Consider the following 17,291-nt stretch of genomic DNA (forward strand, 5'->3'; position numbering starts at 1 on the left):
ACAGTGATCTGGTACAACCAATCTCTTTACTCAGGGAAGTTCCACGAATTGGAAAGCGAGGGAACTGCAAGACGTGCTTGGGATTCAGGCTACTTATAAGGCACGAGTAGAAGCAGCACCCTCACGTCTCTCTGACTGGCAAACCTACACGAAGGCCCTGACCATTAAACACGCCTTTAGTAGTTCACCACACAAGCCTGTATTGTCCTGACTCTTCCACCTCTTACACCAAGGTCCACAGAACACATTTTGGAGACCTGACCAAGAGGGCAGAAAACACTGCCACAGGACCGATAGCTCTCTTTCCCCCCTCCCACTTGTGAAGGAAAGAAACCCAAGCTTGGAGAAGATAATTTCCGACTCTGGGTCTTGGGAATGTGACAATCTTTTTTATTACCTCCACCCTGGTCCATTAATAACATTTTTATATGCATCAAATTTACCCTAAAACCAAAATGAAAACAAAATACCCTAGAATATCTTAAGCAAAATGCTTAAACTAAAAAAAGGTTGGAGTCCAAAAATGGAAAGATGATTAGAGAGGTAGGTGAAGTTGGAATGAAACAATAATAAAAAGCCCTAAGAACACATCATATATTCATAGTTCTTGAATCATTAAGGCTCTGCATGACAGCTCTCACAAGCACCAGTATGGCAAACTAACTGGCTTTTAAGCAGGAGTGAAAGTGGTTAAGCCCTAGGACAAATAATTTGAAAATCTCAGCACAAGTCTGATCTCAGAGAGTTTAAAGGAATGCAGACTGCCCAAAAACACAGCAGCTGTTTGTTTTTTCTGCCACCTTTCCAAGGTTCATGTCTGGAGTGAGGATAAACAGTTCTGAAAAAAAGTTATGTGGAGTTCAGACTTTAAGAAAATAAAACATCAGACTAGTATTTCTTGCAGAAAGATTAAAAAACCCCAAACCTTAAATTATTCAGCCCTGGAAGTTTTCAGGTGGAGCTCAGGAGCAGAGAGGTAGATGGCTTGAGGCTTCAATATATTAAAATGCTTTCTCTAAACCAGTCTGCATTTTCAAAAGCTTGGCCTGATGTGGTTTTCTTGAGCAATATTCCTCCGAGCAGAGTTTCAAATTTAATAAGGTAAAACTGTATTCCCTATTTTATGCACACATGTGTACATACACACACACATAAAAACAGAGGCCGTTTTAGATAAACCAACAAGTAAACAAGATAGCAGATGAAGACTTTGAGATCAGCCTGAAGTGATTTCCATCAGCACAGCAGATATCATAGTTACAAGATAATTTGTGCTTTGTCATTTTGGGCATAATTCTTTTTACTCTCCCTCCTCCTTTCTCTCCCTGATATTCTGTTTGTGCCAAAACAAACGAGCATCTACTTATTAATTAATACGTCTCTTGATAGGTTAGGCAATTAGAAATCTCTTGACTCTTAACATATTTAGTAGGTGTAACTTTCCTTTGATGCACATTTAAAGAGACATAACCTGAAAGAGTTAAGAGGAAATTTACTTAGATTACCAGTGGAGCTAACTGGTATAAATAAGGGCTGTCTGTGTTGTTACAGGCAAGTCAGAAATAGCAGGAAATTTCAGGCACCATGTTGAGATTCAGCATCTGTTTATGAACTGTCCTTATACACAAAATGAAGAGTTGTTACAGGACAAAGTATACAAAACCAGAAGTGTGAAACCAACTGGAATTCCTCCAGAGAGCTCTCCCATTATATTCATACCTGGTGCTACTGGGGCATCAGCATGAGGGAATAGTGACCACTAAAGAACTCTAATTTGTCTTTGAGATACACATTCAAACTATATATATCATGGACAAGCGTTACCCAGTATGACATATGAAAGATACTGTTTATGAAGGGCAAATACAAAGAGGTATCAACAGTGTAACACGCTCTTACACATTCCCCATTTTCCCTTCTTTATAGGGAGATGAAAGCACTATGCAGCATTAACCTAGCATACAGATGCTGTGTTCAAGGAATTAAGGACAACATCACACCTACTTTTTCCATTAAGACAGGAAGCACACTGAATTTGCGTCTTGAAACTAAAATTATATCATAATATTGCTTTTTCTCAAAAGAGCCTTTATTAGATACATTATATACAACGACAAACCAAAAACTCCCAAGTACAGCTTCATGGAGAGAATCTTAGAAGATGTTAGAAGATCTTAGAAACTACAGGAAAATAGTTTTCTGTGTATTTTGTGGCATGTTCTCCCCCCCCATCACTTTTAATTAAATATAAAAACACCTTATTGTGCAGATCCAGCCTCATCCCTCAGAAGAAACAAGTCACCTTGGAAAATTACACTGGAAGAAGAGGAGAGGAGATTATCTTAAAAATGTCAAACTACAGTGAATGAAAGTTGGAGTTATTTCCTTCATCCTAACAACGTGTACTACATACGCATAAATGCAAGTGGGTTTTGGGGGCAGGGAGGGCTTTGAATATAATAGGCATATCTCTCTTTGCACATCCTCGGGTAAGTTTTTCCCAATCAACTTCTGCAGTATGAAGGGCTTTCCTACTTTCTTTCCCACTTTGACAAAAGTTCCTTGTGCGTGGGTGCTAGAGGCAGCTGCTAGGCCACCTTCCACAGACGCCCTTCTACTCTAACAAACAGCCACTGGCATGGGGAGCTCAGGAGCGACGGCAGGAGAGCCACAGCTCTGTTACTCTGTTGAGTAACACAGGGACAGGCTCTCTGAGGAATGCTTGTCATTTCCAAATCCCCACTCAGGAGAGTACAAGGCTACATCTATAACAGAACACCAGCAAGCCCGTAACTCAGGCTGACAAATCTGAGAGCACTTGAACTAAAATAAAGCGGACAAACAGAGGTTTTAACTTAGATTAGCAGCTGTAGAGGCAATTTAAAGCTGAATGTGAGCAATCTGAGCCAAATAAATATATATAAAATCCAAATATCATCTGAAGCCAGCTGATATTAAAAGATAAAATAGACAACTTCCCCACCTTCACTTTAAAATAAAACTAACAGCCATGGTGGAATCTGGAATTTCAACTATCCTATCCACAGAAGAATTAAGTTTCCTATGCATGCAGGGTCTGACAACCAATAAGCATAACTTCAGTCATCTTTGCTGTATCACAGTGCAATCATTATTGCTTCATCTGTTTCTCTCAAGTCAGACAGTCAGAATCCTACCATCGAAATTTAATTAAAGAAGGTAGTAAGAAAATAAACAACCTTTCTTGGAATGTCTTTGATTCCATAAGTACATATACATTTCATCCACTGAAGACTGAATTACAACCTTTCATCTAATGAGCAGCTTAATGGAATGGCACTGGAATAAAAAAACAGGGGAAGCAAAAACCAAATCCTTGGTGATTTCATATAACACATTATATATTTATATAATATTGGGCTCACTATCTGGCAACATCATTTTGCAAGCTACAGTAGAAGTGTTCACTATCTCAATGTAAGTAGAAGGCATAGCCAGGCACTTATACCAAATCAATAGCCAAATCTTACTTATAGTTAAAGCAGCAGATGGTCTACCACAATGAAGAAATGACAGAACACATATGTAGAAGTGTCTGCTTTCTTTAGACACATTCTTGAAAGCACTGTATCACTGATCTAAGATTATTTTTATAGGCAGATAACAGGTCAAGCATAAAAGTACACTATTTTAAAGGTTACAGAGTTGGCAAAATTGGTATCACTGCCATGGACGAAGAATAATTTTCTTTTGAAGCCTTCGTTGTCAGGTTATTTACATTTCCCAGTTAAAAGGCTCCTCTCTGGATAATATGAACGCTAAAACAAATAAGAGAAAGTCCTGTGTAAGCTAATGCTGCTTTAAAGAGATAATGTAAATCAACCCTGACACCATCAGTGTCATCCTAAAGCACGATGAGAATTTCCAGTGAAAGTTACTAACATTAAACAGATTTAGATAGCCAGCCAACAAAAATAAAGCAAACGTGTAAGTAAACTGCCTTCCAGGCCAAGACTGTTGTTACAGCCATGTATTACAGCAAAAGGGATAGGAGGAACACTCTAGTGGTGAAAAGCATTTGTTTGGGAAGTCTGGAGGAAGAATTGGTCCAGAATAAATAGCGTGATCTGTGAAAATGCCTATGGAATAGGACACCTAATTCTCACCGCAAGTTAGAGAGAAAGCTGGATGCCCAGCTAAACACTTAGAAGAACGTTACCCTTCAAATTATACAGCTCTTTTCTCATCTATAAAATAATAATGCCACTTTCTTACTTAAGAGCAGCATTTTAAGGCTGAATTTATTAAGACTCTTTCATATGCAAGATATTACAGAAGAGTAAAGTTTTTTTTTAAAAAAATAAAAAAGAGCTCCTTATGGAATAATAAATTTAAGTGAGTTTTAATACTTTTAAGCACTATATGTACACATGCAATGTGCAGACTTCATACTACATAGCTTTCTTTTCCTTCACTGGATGAGAACACTCCTGGAATGTTATTGTTTTCAGGGGGTGGTTTTTAAGAATTTACTGTGAATATATGAATTATATATGTGCACACTGAAACACTGCTGGGGCTGTAAATGACCCAGGAGTTCATAAACATGGCTATTTTCTTACCTGGTTCAAATTTATGCAAGAAAGCAATTGCTACACAGCTCTTGCTGAACAGAGATCCAATCTCACAAGGGACAAGGGCTTTGCATGGGGCTTTCTATGGTGTTTCACATAAGGAAGAGTTCAAAGACAACAGATTGTTTATAACATGCCTTGTACCATGAGGGTCTGATCCCTGATGGCATTCACAGAAGCTAATGCAAAGGAAACATACATCCTCTGAACACCCAACCTGTATCTGAAGAGAACCAAGTTGACTGTAAAGAAAGTTAGATTAAGAGAACTGAAAGACAACATGCTCCTCTGTGGTTTCTGCCTTGTCCTTCCTCAGAATTTAAGGCCATAACACCACAACCTCCTTCGATACTCCGCCTCCCTCAGCACCCCAGCTTCAGTGAAGCTGAGTTATCGAGTCCCACCATTAGTTAGCATGTCAGCAAGCCGGATCTCAAAGACTCCTAGCCATCTCTTTACAAATTTTATGAAGGGGAGATTACCTGACCCTCAGAAAAGCTAATAATTACAGTGTTCATATATATATTGCTTCTGCACAGGATCAACAATGAAAGGGCTGTTTAAACACAGCTCCTTTGCTTTGATGGAAAACTTTGTGTATGTACCACTCATCAGCTCAAGTAAATGTTAATGACTATTATGGAAAAATAAAAGACAGAAACATTTTCTGATGTACATAGTATATTTATTTCAGAGGTTTCTTATGATGAAGGATGTTGCACTTTGAGACTGAAGAAATAAGACCTTTAACAGCAATGAATACATGAACCCTGATTATTTTTTTTAAAGTACTGGAGAATGTCTTAACCATCACACAGACACACACGCACACACACTCGCATATACGCACACTCTCAAACTACCACACTAGGCAAGATCAGAGCTTAACAGCCAACAAAACACACATTCAATCCCTGAGATCATTTTCCTGAAATAGAAAACTACATATGTTTCTCAAATTTCACATCAAGCCACTGCACAGCCCGAACTGCAGGGGAGAACAGAGCCAAGCCTGCCTTTGGCCTTGGGGGAGTAAGAACCTGAAAACAAGATGATTTCTTTCGTATTACCACATTTCTCGTCCACAATCTAAACTTACAAACACCCCCGTTTAACAGCATTTGTAGCGGGGGTTGCTTATCAAGCAGCCTTTGCTTTGTCAAATTAAGACACATCGCCTTGGATTAGTGAGACTCCCTGAGTTCAAAATGACTTCATGGTTGGCTCAGAGTTCACTGTCTCTGTGGCAAGTTGCCAGTAATACATCTACTACTGCGCCTGCCCCCAATCCTTTTCTATACTGACCTAGCTGCCTTTTTTTTTAGCAGCAAATGAACACAATAGAAAACTAAGGGCTAGATACTGTCAGAGCTAATTAACAATCCTAACATCCTAAAAAAATACAATCAAAGTAGTAAATATTTGAAGATCTGAATGCAAGTCTCTGAAATGCAATGTCTCAATGTATGTCAAAGCTGTTGGAAAGGGACAATGCAGTTTTTCTTCACTGTGCAGATACAGTTAGACACTATGAAGGGCTCCTGTTCTTGTGGAAAACACATTAAGCTTCTTTTGCTAATATTTTGTAAAGGGCATTTGTACAATAACAATAGCTAAAGCTTCCTGTTTGCCTGTGTGCTTCCTGGCTAATGTTAACGAGACCTGCTAACAATTTTCTTATTTAGCACAGAGCACCCTTTCAGACTACAGTGTAAACTCAAGGACATGTCATTTTTAAATAAAAAAAATAAAATCTAACAGTAATGGCCCACATTGCACCTGCCCTTCACAGTCCTGATAACTTTTACAGCTATATGTTTCCTATTTTCTTACAATGGATTAGTCTGTGTGTCCCTGGACTCCAAAGAACATGTTTTGAATTTATTAAAAGCCTGACAGAAGTGGAATTCTCTTGTTTGGCAAAGATACCATCACAGGGACACTTGCTTTTGGCACCATGACAAGAAATCCATGGTACTTTGTTTGTCCAATCCACAACAACGCCATCCCTCCCCTCCCAACCAGCCCTTCAAGATAATTCTCCCTTCTCCAGAGACTTCCCCAAACAAGACTGCAAGTCTGAAGTCTTGGGTCTCATTTCATAAACAGGACATAAAACCCGAGTGCAATTCAGGATACTGTCACCGCCACATAGGCTGCAGTGCTAATCAGGAAAGCTTTCGGAAATATTCCCTAGCCCCTGTCTTTCCAGAGAGAGGCCTAATTTTTAGACCAGGCATCTTTTGAAGTAGGCACAAAATATAAACAAGAAGCAGCCAAATGCCAGAATCCCAGCCAAAGGGTATACATTAGTCATGGCAAGCCTAGGAAGGAAGGGAAGGGCAGCTGGCCCCAAAAAAATAGTGTCTGTGCTGCTCCAGTTACCACATCTCACTAAAAAGATTGCCCAATCCTTTACAAAGACACAGGCATCCTTCAGATAATCATTTAATTCACACCAGTTTGTTTTTTCAACAGCACCTCTAAACATAAGCTCCTCATCTAAACTCTCTCTCTTCTCAAAGTTTCCAGCCTATCTGGATAAAATATTTGGTGAGGACTTCACTAACCACAGTGATGAAATACCTCCCAGCAGTAAAAGTAAGCAACCACCTAAGAGTGTATGGATGTATCACTTCAACAGATGAAGAACAAATACAGGGATGAACAAGAATCAAATCCCCAAAGGTATTCAGCTGCCTAAACACCTCCAAAGATGTAGATTTAATTCACTTCTCCAAATCACACAGGGGATATAACAGAGCAGAGACTTGAATCCAGATTCTTGGATTCAAAAGCACCTTCCTAGCTTTAATGTTTTATTACAAACTTCTGTCACTGCAACTCAGCAATGGACCAGACTAATTCTATTTATCTCAGCATACTCTGCATCAACCCTGCTAACATCAGAGGAGTTCTCTGGATTTAAATTAGTTCAACAGAGCCATCTCTAGCTCTAATGATAAGCAACTGGGAACAGGTTACAAAGAAACTTTAAGGACTTAATCACTGCCTAACATAAAGAGTCAGCTATTTAAACATGCACAAGCCAAGGAACTAGCCTCTTTCTTGTAAATGAAAGAAAAAAATTTGTCAAGGTATTTTCCTGTTGAAAATATACTGTATATTAAAAAGCTATGACAGACTCTCACACAGATAGATATATAGCCTAATATTAGTTATGTGGTTCCCAGAAATGTTTTTTTATGAACTACAAACATTTGCCTTTCACTTTACTCTCTGTAATCACCATAACAGTATGAATTTCTTTCTTATAAAACTGATTTTATCTGAAGAAACTCATGATCCCAAGATCTGTTGGAAGGAGATCATTTATAAAACATCCCCCCAAAAAAGCACATGAAACAACTCTGTTACACCATTTTTTCCCTGTCGTGATGGCTAGCAGTTGAAGACTGACTGGACAAGTATTTCCACAGCAAAATTATTTGGGTCAACATTCACATGTGAGATAAAGTCTCTACTAGATAACACATTACTTTCCCCAACTATTAAAATATCTAAGGTGTAATAATATACATAAATTATTCTGCACAAATATTCAGTTTTTTTCCAACTTTTTTTGGTAGTTTTGGGAGGTGGCTTATAGCATGATGTTGGACACTATCTACCTCAATAACGTCAGCCTGACACTCTTCCCTGTGTTTCCAAATCCTCATTCACAGGTTTAATCTCTCTTTGGTTACAGCTCATCTTAAACCACATAAATCCAGTAAAGACTAGCTAATTTCCCAGTGAGTTGCTTATGACTGAAAGTGGCCCTGAAACAGATATAAACACACACAACCTTTGATAATTTTGTGTGTGAATTCTACCCAATTTGACAGCTCAGCCATATTCTTATCTGCAATGTAATACTTCACGAGACTTCAGAAATACAAAAAATTGCAGATGTGCATCTCTGATAAGATTTCTCTATCCATAATATAGTAACCTGTAACTAAACCAGATAGGCATTTAGATTTTATTAAGATAGCTTTATCCAAAATACCATATAAAGGAAAAGTTATCAGAGGTTATAGATGGTGGGTGGAAGAGAGCAGTGAGTCACACTCACCATGAGTAAAAGTGCTGAGCCTCTGAGAAGCATTGCTAACACATCTGTGAAAAAAACAGCTCTCTCTTCCTCTCCACAACAATATTTCTGAAATAAGATAACTGAGTGTTCAAGTGGCAAAACCAATGCTCATTGTTGCAACCCTGGGGGGCAGGAGCAGGGAAGTTCCAAAGTTTTAAATTTTTTAACTAAAGAGCTGTCAGTAACATTTTTCAATGCAGAATAGTCAGCCATCCAGATCATTCAGAACAATTCAATGGCCTTTCATCAACCCAAAGTAGAAATAATAAAAAATAACTATTTTTAATAGGGAACATTACAGGCAACAATCTTCTAAGAACAATGGGAATCAATGATTTGGAACTTATCCTTTGCAACTGATGGGTGGACACTGCTCAGTGAGATATTTAGCAATTTCAAAGACAGTAGGTAAAAATCTCACAATACGTTTGAGTCTCCACCTTTTAGGTAAGAAGCATTTACAGTTTATTATACATCCACTGGAAAAAAACATAGCAACAAGGCAGTTCAAGCCACCAGAATTGAAGATGAAAGACAAACGATTTTGTACTCGGAAATACACATCAAGAACTGCTTTTCAAATACTTCAAATCCTGATCTCCCACACTACTTAACTTTGTGCACTGAGGAGTCTCACTGAAGCCAAAATGACTATACATAGTTTTTAAATGTTAAATACATACAAAATGTTTTAAAGAGCCCCTTAAAAAATTAGAGAAGCAAGATTAATGGTTTCAATGCATGCAGAAGTCTTTCCTACAAAAGTGCCCTTGGAATTGCATTTATTTTGGTAAAATCCCCATCACCAAATAAATTCAAAAAAATAAATCTTTCTTTTATCAGGGCCAAGTTATGTATGATTCACAATGACTAACACTGTGTCTTGCCCTGTGAATAGGCTCCTTTGTGCTCAAAGGGAGAAAAGGTGTTAAGAATCTTATACTTGATAAATTCACACTTCCCTAGTATTATGAGCATATGCAGGACAAATTACTTTGCTTCACCAATCTTCAAGGAAATTCCCAAGAAACAGGTGTGCACGGAGGAGAGCAGAGGAAGGAAAAAAAATTAGGTTTGATTCCAGCAAAACATTTCTTGTCCTTATTTTCCTGTCTTTTTCTTCCTCCTTGGTAACCCTGTAAGACATTCCACTAGAGCCAAAATAATGGGCTTAATTTTGGGGAGCACATGAAGGCAGCAAAGGAGGATGTACAAGGAACTATTTTATCTAAAATAGAAGACTCTCAACCAAAGGGTAGGGGAAGATTTTGTCCAGAAAGTCTTTTCCCAACATTCCTTTCTCCCTTACAACATTAATCAATATAATAAAACAGTTTTTGAATAATCAAAATGTTATTTCTAAGGAAATTAACTTGCCAGTAAAAATTCAAGCAGCTCTACTTTTGAGTATAATCTTCTGCAGCTTGCTTTTTTGTTTTAAGAGAGATTCTCTGCCTCACCTCCAGAAAGTTACAGCTAAGAACACAAAGCCAAAGCCAGGCAGAACCAAGGAGATGTCATTGCCACCATACCCTCTCTTTTCAGGCCTACTTCCAAAGCAAAGCCTGAGTTTCACCGAGTTGGACAGTCCCAAAGTCCACTGCAAGGCATGATAGCCTGACACCAGCTGACAGCACCACAACACTAAGTCCACAGCATTACTCTTACCCCATCCTTTTCTTCCTTTCCTCACCCCCACAAATAACACTACCCCCTAAATTAAGGCATTCATGAGGGACAGTAGACAGAAACTCTGTTATCATACTCTAAGCTCCTATACACCCCCTCCTAACTTCCTTTTAAATCTCCTGCCATGCATTTTGGTTGCATACAAACGTGGCAGAGGAGGCTGAAAATTTTAATCTCGGGAATTCAGACTGTACTCCTGTACAGGTTAGATGAGCACTAGAGAATACAATCGTTAGTTCATGAGATCTGTTTGCTCTTTCACTGTTGTTAATAATATTCATTGCAACAGAAGTTCTCAGAAAGAATTAGGGTCCTACAGTTCTGGGTACTAACAACACACCCAAGAAAACACCTGCCCTTCCCCAAAGGCCTCACAGAAACTATAACCACCAACAGGTTCATGCAGCAAGCAGATGGGACAAATACCACATTGGAATAGCAACTACCAGGCATGGCGTAACTCTTACTAGAGTTTTGTGAAAACCACAGCAGATGGGAATTTTCAGGAACAAGTAAAAGGAATCTAGATTCCCCAGTTGTTACCAGCGATCCATTACTTCTGCAGCTTCAATACAATCATTCATTTCCCAACAGCTAAAGAATTAATCACAGTAACACATTTTTAAGTCAGCAGGAAGGCATTGTTGTTCTTTTCCATCTGGTCTCACAAGCTACACTAGGTTGGAGGTTAAGAGAGATGGAGGGAGGGAAGGGCAGAGAGAGGGATTTCTTTTATACAGTATGGTTGCCACTATTAAAAACAAGATAAGCAGAACATGCTGAGTCAGTGAGGGCTCTGGGAAGACCAGGAACTCTGTTCATAAATGCTGGAGATCCCTCTGCTCAAGGAAGTTAAAAATTCTCTTTCAAATATATCACTATTCTCTCTGAAACTACTTCCCTTCCTTTAAAAATAAATTCCAAATAATATTCGACTCAAAGTTCACATGGACCATATTCTATTTTAGCTTCTTCAGCCATTAGCACAGGATGAGCATTAGCAGAAGGTGAACATTTCATTATTTCCTCACACATTTTATCCCATCTATTAATCATCATCTGGCCACAAAGCCGATCTAAAGCTAGGTTTGAAATTCAGTTCCAACCAGGGTCCCTAGGCAAGTAACCCATCTGTAACCCACTAAAAGTGACATTTAGTCATACCCATTTTCTGGGTCATCATATCGCCCAACTACCTCAAAAAGGTTCTCTTCAGGACAGGTGGTTACTTCTTTCACATGTGACTGTGCCTAAATTTGAGGAGCACTTGATCTGTCGCACTCTTACACTGTTTATGGGAAAAAAGGCAGTCACCATTCTCCATCCTGTCCACTGACCAAAGCGTGCTAATTCTAAATCAAAGTCTTGAGTACTTTCACAAGATGTAGACCCTGCATGGCATATCATCCGGGAGCCTGGGGTTTATCCTGCTGATGTTAGATTTGGGTCAGGTGACAGGACTGCTTAGATTGCAAGATCTTTGCGGTGAGGGTTGTTCTTCTGTTATATAACTCATAGTTATACGGCACACAGCAGAATCTGACTGAAAGTCCAAAGGAAGGAAGATTTGAGATACAATCTTTCAATTATCATCTAGCAAATCCTTGCACAACTAATCTCTTTGCTTCCCCCCCCAAAGTCAAACATAGCACTGTCCTGCCCTATAATGCAAGATATTTAACAATAGCTGTCAATCATGGAGACTAACTAAGGAGAAAGAAAACACTCAAATAAAAAGAACCGTGTCTGATGCGAAGGTATCTTCCATTTCCAGAGAGACTAAAACTATCCTTTCACCAGCTTTTATTTTAGACTATTTTTTCCCACAGATTCAGCTCCACAAACTCCAATGGAAATAACGGTGAACTGCACTGACCTGGGGAGGTAACTGGTCCATAAGACTTTATTTTAAATAAATAATACTGTACCTCACTTTTCACAAGGACTTGTTTATCTGCAAATGTGCTTCACTTGTATTGGTCACTTTAATCAAGATTTTAAAGGGGTTCTCTCAAAGAGTTTTGTTAAACTGCTCAGCAAGTATTCCAGGATGCTTTTGGGGAGCAATATAGCTGCCTTGTTTTACAGTGAAGTGACCACTAAACAAGATTTTACCAGATCCCTCCCACATGGCAAAGAAGTGTTTTCTTCCAGTTCTCAAAAAGGTCAATAAAGTTGTCAACAAAAACAGATTTCAAAGAACTATTACAAGCATATTTCACAGTAACTAGAGCAATTGTATTTATATTCCAAAATGGAGTAAAAGACCAATTAACTGACACTTGTAACAACATACTGTATCAGTGAATTACACCGCTCACAGGAACAACTGTGTTCAGGAATGCACAATGGAAGCAGGAGATAGGTTCAAGATGTTTTGGAGCAGGCTGAAATACAGACAGATTTACATAACAGCATGTCCAGTCATAATGAATTAAGGCAGAAATATACATAAGAAAATAGACAAAGACCAAATCATATTGTTATAATTAACATACCTTGCAGTGACACCTGTGGCTTTCCAAGATAAGAAATCCGGAAGATCAAAGAAGTAGCCTGCCTTCTCCCAACACGATTCTTGCAAGTTCTAACAAAAAAATTTTTAGAAATGCAGGTATCAGAGGCCAGGCATGATCGTGTCCTTATTTTAATGCAATTAAAACCCCCTGACATTTATGTAAAAATGACAATTTTTCCAAACCCAATATTCTGATCATCCAGTCTGCTCTACTCACTTTACAGTGATTTGCTGCCTGAAGAACTGAGCCTTTCCCCCACCACAGACTGATCATAAGAAAAGAGTTTCCTATGAAGAGTTCATGGAGGCACATGTTTCAGATCAGTAACGTGGTCTCTCTGAGTTCCCTGTCAGCTGCTCAATGTCAGAGAAGTCTCAAAGTCAACAGACAACTTTCTCAAAAAATGTATGCCCTACTTTCTAAAAACTAACCATTTTAAATTTAGTATTTTTGAATTATAAGTACAGGAAGAAAACAAACAGCTCTGTGAGCACAAGCACAAAGCTTTTGAATCTCTTTCAAAATGACTGAAATATGATCGAAGCATGAAAGAACCTGTAAGCTTTCAGTGAAGCTTTTTTCCACAGCTGGGACATTTGGGAGCTCTCAACTGCCTGGATTAACCAGTAGCAATCAGCTTTAAATCCACACTGCAATCCTACAGTTGCCATCACAGCATGCACATGAATTCACATGAACAATTAACAGAAGTTTATCTTTGCAAACTCTACCCCTCTGCAAAATTTCCTTGAAAGGCATAACAACACACAAAGCAGTATGAATGCCTAAGCTTCCGTTTGAAAAGATGCACACTGCCAGGTCACGTTGAGCTTCTCGTCAACCAACACCCCCAAGTCCTTCTCCTTGGGGCTGTTCTCAATCGACTCATTGCCCAGCCTGTATTTGCACTTGAGATTGCCTTGACCCATATGCAGGACCTTGTACTTGGCCTTGTTGAAGTTCATGAGGTTTGCACAGGCCCACCTCTCAAGCCTGTCAAGGTCCCTCTGGATGGCATCCCTTCCCTCCAGCCTGTCGACCGCACCACACAGCTTGGTGTCACTGGCAGACTTGCTGAGGGTGCACTCAATCCCACTGTCCACGTCACCAACAAAGATGTTAAACAGTGTCAGTACCAATACCGACCCCTGAGAAACGCCACCTGTCACTGGCCTCTCTTTGCCTTCTTGTCTTTTAGCTTTCAAGTTCCACCTTTTTCATCTACTCTCCATAAGTTCAGGACAAGACTCTTGTACAATATTCCAGAAACAGAGGATCTTTTAGAGAAGTAAAACACTAAGAGAGTCTCAATAGCATAAGCTTTGTCAACAGCAACTCCAAGTCCTCCCCGCTCCTCCAAAAAAAACCCCCTGCAAGAACCTGTGGTACACAGTTGAGCAGAAGGCCAAATTATTTTAGCAAAGGTTCTAGTAGCTTTGTTATTAATGCTTTTCTTTTCAAAACTTTTTTTTTTTTCAAATTATTCAGTAAATTGTCAATAACATGACAATTTAAGTTATCTGCATTTTAAAAGCTGCCGTCAGTTTTCTGGAGCAAAAATTAATTACATGCTGTATCAAAAATGTACATGCTGAATTCAAGTAAAAGATAATTTCATTTTAAGAAATACTATTTGGCTCTATAACTTAATTCAGACACTATGTGATATCAAACCAAAATCTTACAAGTCCAGAAAGTTACTGAAAGGGAATCTCTGAATTCCAGAAACTAAGGTGCAACTGGGTAAGTACAAAAAAAGCTAAATTTTGTTTAGTTTTGGATCATGCAAAGAATTTGTCTTGTTTGACTTTTGTTTTTCAAAGGCTTCTAAAACTTACTGGGTTTCTATTCAGTTCAAAAAAGAAATGCTCCAATTACAACTTTTTAACATAAAATGCACAACCTTTGAATGTCTGTTCCTGATCACTCAGGTTTAACTTACCTCCTAGACGTATGTGGCTGCTGCTCACATCAAATTTAACTTTATAAATGAATGTAAAGGTGCTCCATATTTTAGTACAAAGGTTATTCAGCCTGACTATTTTGATAATAAAAGCCATTATGTATTGTTAACATACCTGACAGTCTTCAAGAAGCAGCAGTAGTTTGGCTATTAGTGTTAATCGAAAAGAAATTGCATTAGGAATAACTGTCCTCTTCAAACAAGTCTGTTTCATCAAAGATACTCCTTGGACCCTTATTCTATTACTTCAAGAATTCCCAAAAGCCACATGTTAGTGACACTAAAATATGTTGTTTCATGAACATCCAAATGATTCATTCTTTGCCATCTTGATGCTTTGTCATCACTAATTAGCACAGACAAAAAAAATCATAGCATGCCCTGATGCTTTTTCCAAACAAATTTAAAAGTCTCCATGTTTTCGACACTCACTGAAGTTAATTCGAATTTATTTTCACTCACAGTCAGGAATCTGTGACCACATTAAAAGGACTGTGGAAAAGATCCGGGAACGTTCCCAATGCTGTATTCATATCCTGCGACTCATCCTCCGAACTCACTTGTAAAGAAACTAATTCAATATTTCTATTTTGCAGGGGTACTTATGGAGTCCCCTTTCTTCATCTCTCTGATTGTTTTGGGGTGGGGTTAACAACTATACCCCCAAACAGTAATTTTTTGAGATCCTAACAGATAATCCCAAATACTTGGGGGCAAAGCGTTTAAGAATTATGAATTACAATGTCTTTTAATCTTCCTAGCCAAGAAGGGTCTAGGAGAGTGAGGGATCAGGGAACTGATACACAGCACATGAAAGGCCTCCATTGCCCATTTATTCCTTGACAAGTCAAAAGATTATCATGGAGCCCTACTGCACCATTTTGTATTGCGTCAAATGTATTTGTTCACTTCCTAGCTGGACTGAAAATACACATACAGGCAGAATTTCACATGAGCTCCAGCATCCAATACAATTTTTTTAAGACACCTAGAGGCACGTTCTCTTTGGGAAAGCTGAAAGAGCTTTCACATTCATATTTTACTGGTTTGCTCATGTAGTCTGTTTCTGTACAGAAAACCTTTGATTTCTACTCTTACCGAGTATATAATTCTCTTGTAAGATGAAGTGACCTTCAGACATCTAATGTTTGTGAAAATGCATTTTTTTCCACCAGAAGTAAAATGTGTATATAAACACCAAAGATGTCCTGACTTTCGTTATTTCTAATACAGATTAAATATGAATCAAATTATCTTAAATGCCATTATGGACAGCCTTCATATCAGATGCCTGTTGCCCACAGGATTAACTAAAAATGGGCTAGAAGCAAGACATCTGATTTAGCACAGGGTATCAGCCTGAATTTCATGGCTACTTATCAGCCAAAAACCACAAATTCAAAAACCATCCCAAACCGGTATATTAGAAATCTAGATTAAAACCAGGAGGGACAGATGGAAGCAGAAAAATGTTTTACCATTTAGTGTAAAAAATAAAGCTGGCGTGAGCATTCAAGTTCCACATCAGGTCAAAATCTAAGTCATCTGAAAATCAGAAAAGAAACTCATTCTCTGAAGAACTGTCTGCTTTTCCCAACTCAACCCCAAATTTGAATCTCAATCTCCCAGGCAATCTGTAATAGTAGGCTATGTAGTGTATCAGTCTCTCTTTCTAAATGACAGAAAACAAATATACTTTGTGTGAAAGGAAGAAAGAGAAGAACTGAAGACTTAATGCACACTCATGGGGATATAAGAAACTTATGTCCCATCCCCTACTCCAATTCAGACAAAGCAAGGACTTAGAACTTGGATCTCCCACACTTCAGATCAGATGCCAAGCCATGCAACAGAGCTATTCTGAGATACCCAGGATAGGCTCTGAGCAGAAATTCTATCCTTGCCAGAGCCAAGACAGCAAACTGATCAATTTTGCAACTCTTAATTTGCAAAAAATTAACTAACTGTATTATCAGACTCATCTTGAGGCTAGAACTGGGGCGGGGTGGGGTAGGGCTTGGAAAGTAACCTCTTAGAGTGAAGCTACCGCTGAAGGCGGAGAAAACTGCCTTGCTGCAACACACTCTCTACCACCAAGACACTATGTCTTAGACACATGCAGGTATTTTCAAATCCCTAAGGGCACCCTGAGCATAGCACCACAACTCAGGCAAGCATCAGAGTCCATGTCTGAAAGGGCTACAGAGGAACAGACCAGGCACATTAAAGGCTGAGCTGGCAGAAGCTGTAACAGGGCAAGAAGGACAGTCTGCATGCATGTCATAAGACTCATCACACTGCGATGGAGTGGAGAGATACGGCTGGAAGACAGACTAAGGAGGCTGTACTTAGAGGTGTCGGTATTTCAAATCTCCCAGCTATTGATCCTTTTTTTTTCAAATGGTACT

General features: G+C 38.8%; 1 protein-coding gene across 8 annotated transcripts in view; it reads right to left on the reverse strand.

Moving 5' to 3' along the window:
- FGGY (FGGY carbohydrate kinase domain containing) overlaps positions 1 to 17,291 on the reverse strand; it is a 327,630-nt gene that overhangs the window by 105,628 nt on the left and 204,711 nt on the right. For all 8 annotated transcript variants that reach the window (XM_049807620.1, XM_049807621.1, XM_049807619.1 and 5 more), the window contains one exon: positions 12,900 to 12,988. In XM_049807620.1, coding sequence (XP_049663577.1) covers positions 12,900 to 12,988 — 89 coding nt within the window. The remainder of the gene's footprint in view (positions 1 to 12,899; positions 12,989 to 17,291) is intronic.

This window comes from Accipiter gentilis, chromosome 8 (assembly GCF_929443795.1).
Source record: "Accipiter gentilis chromosome 8, bAccGen1.1, whole genome shotgun sequence".
Classification (NCBI taxonomy): Eukaryota; Metazoa; Chordata; class Aves; order Accipitriformes; family Accipitridae; genus Astur; species Astur gentilis.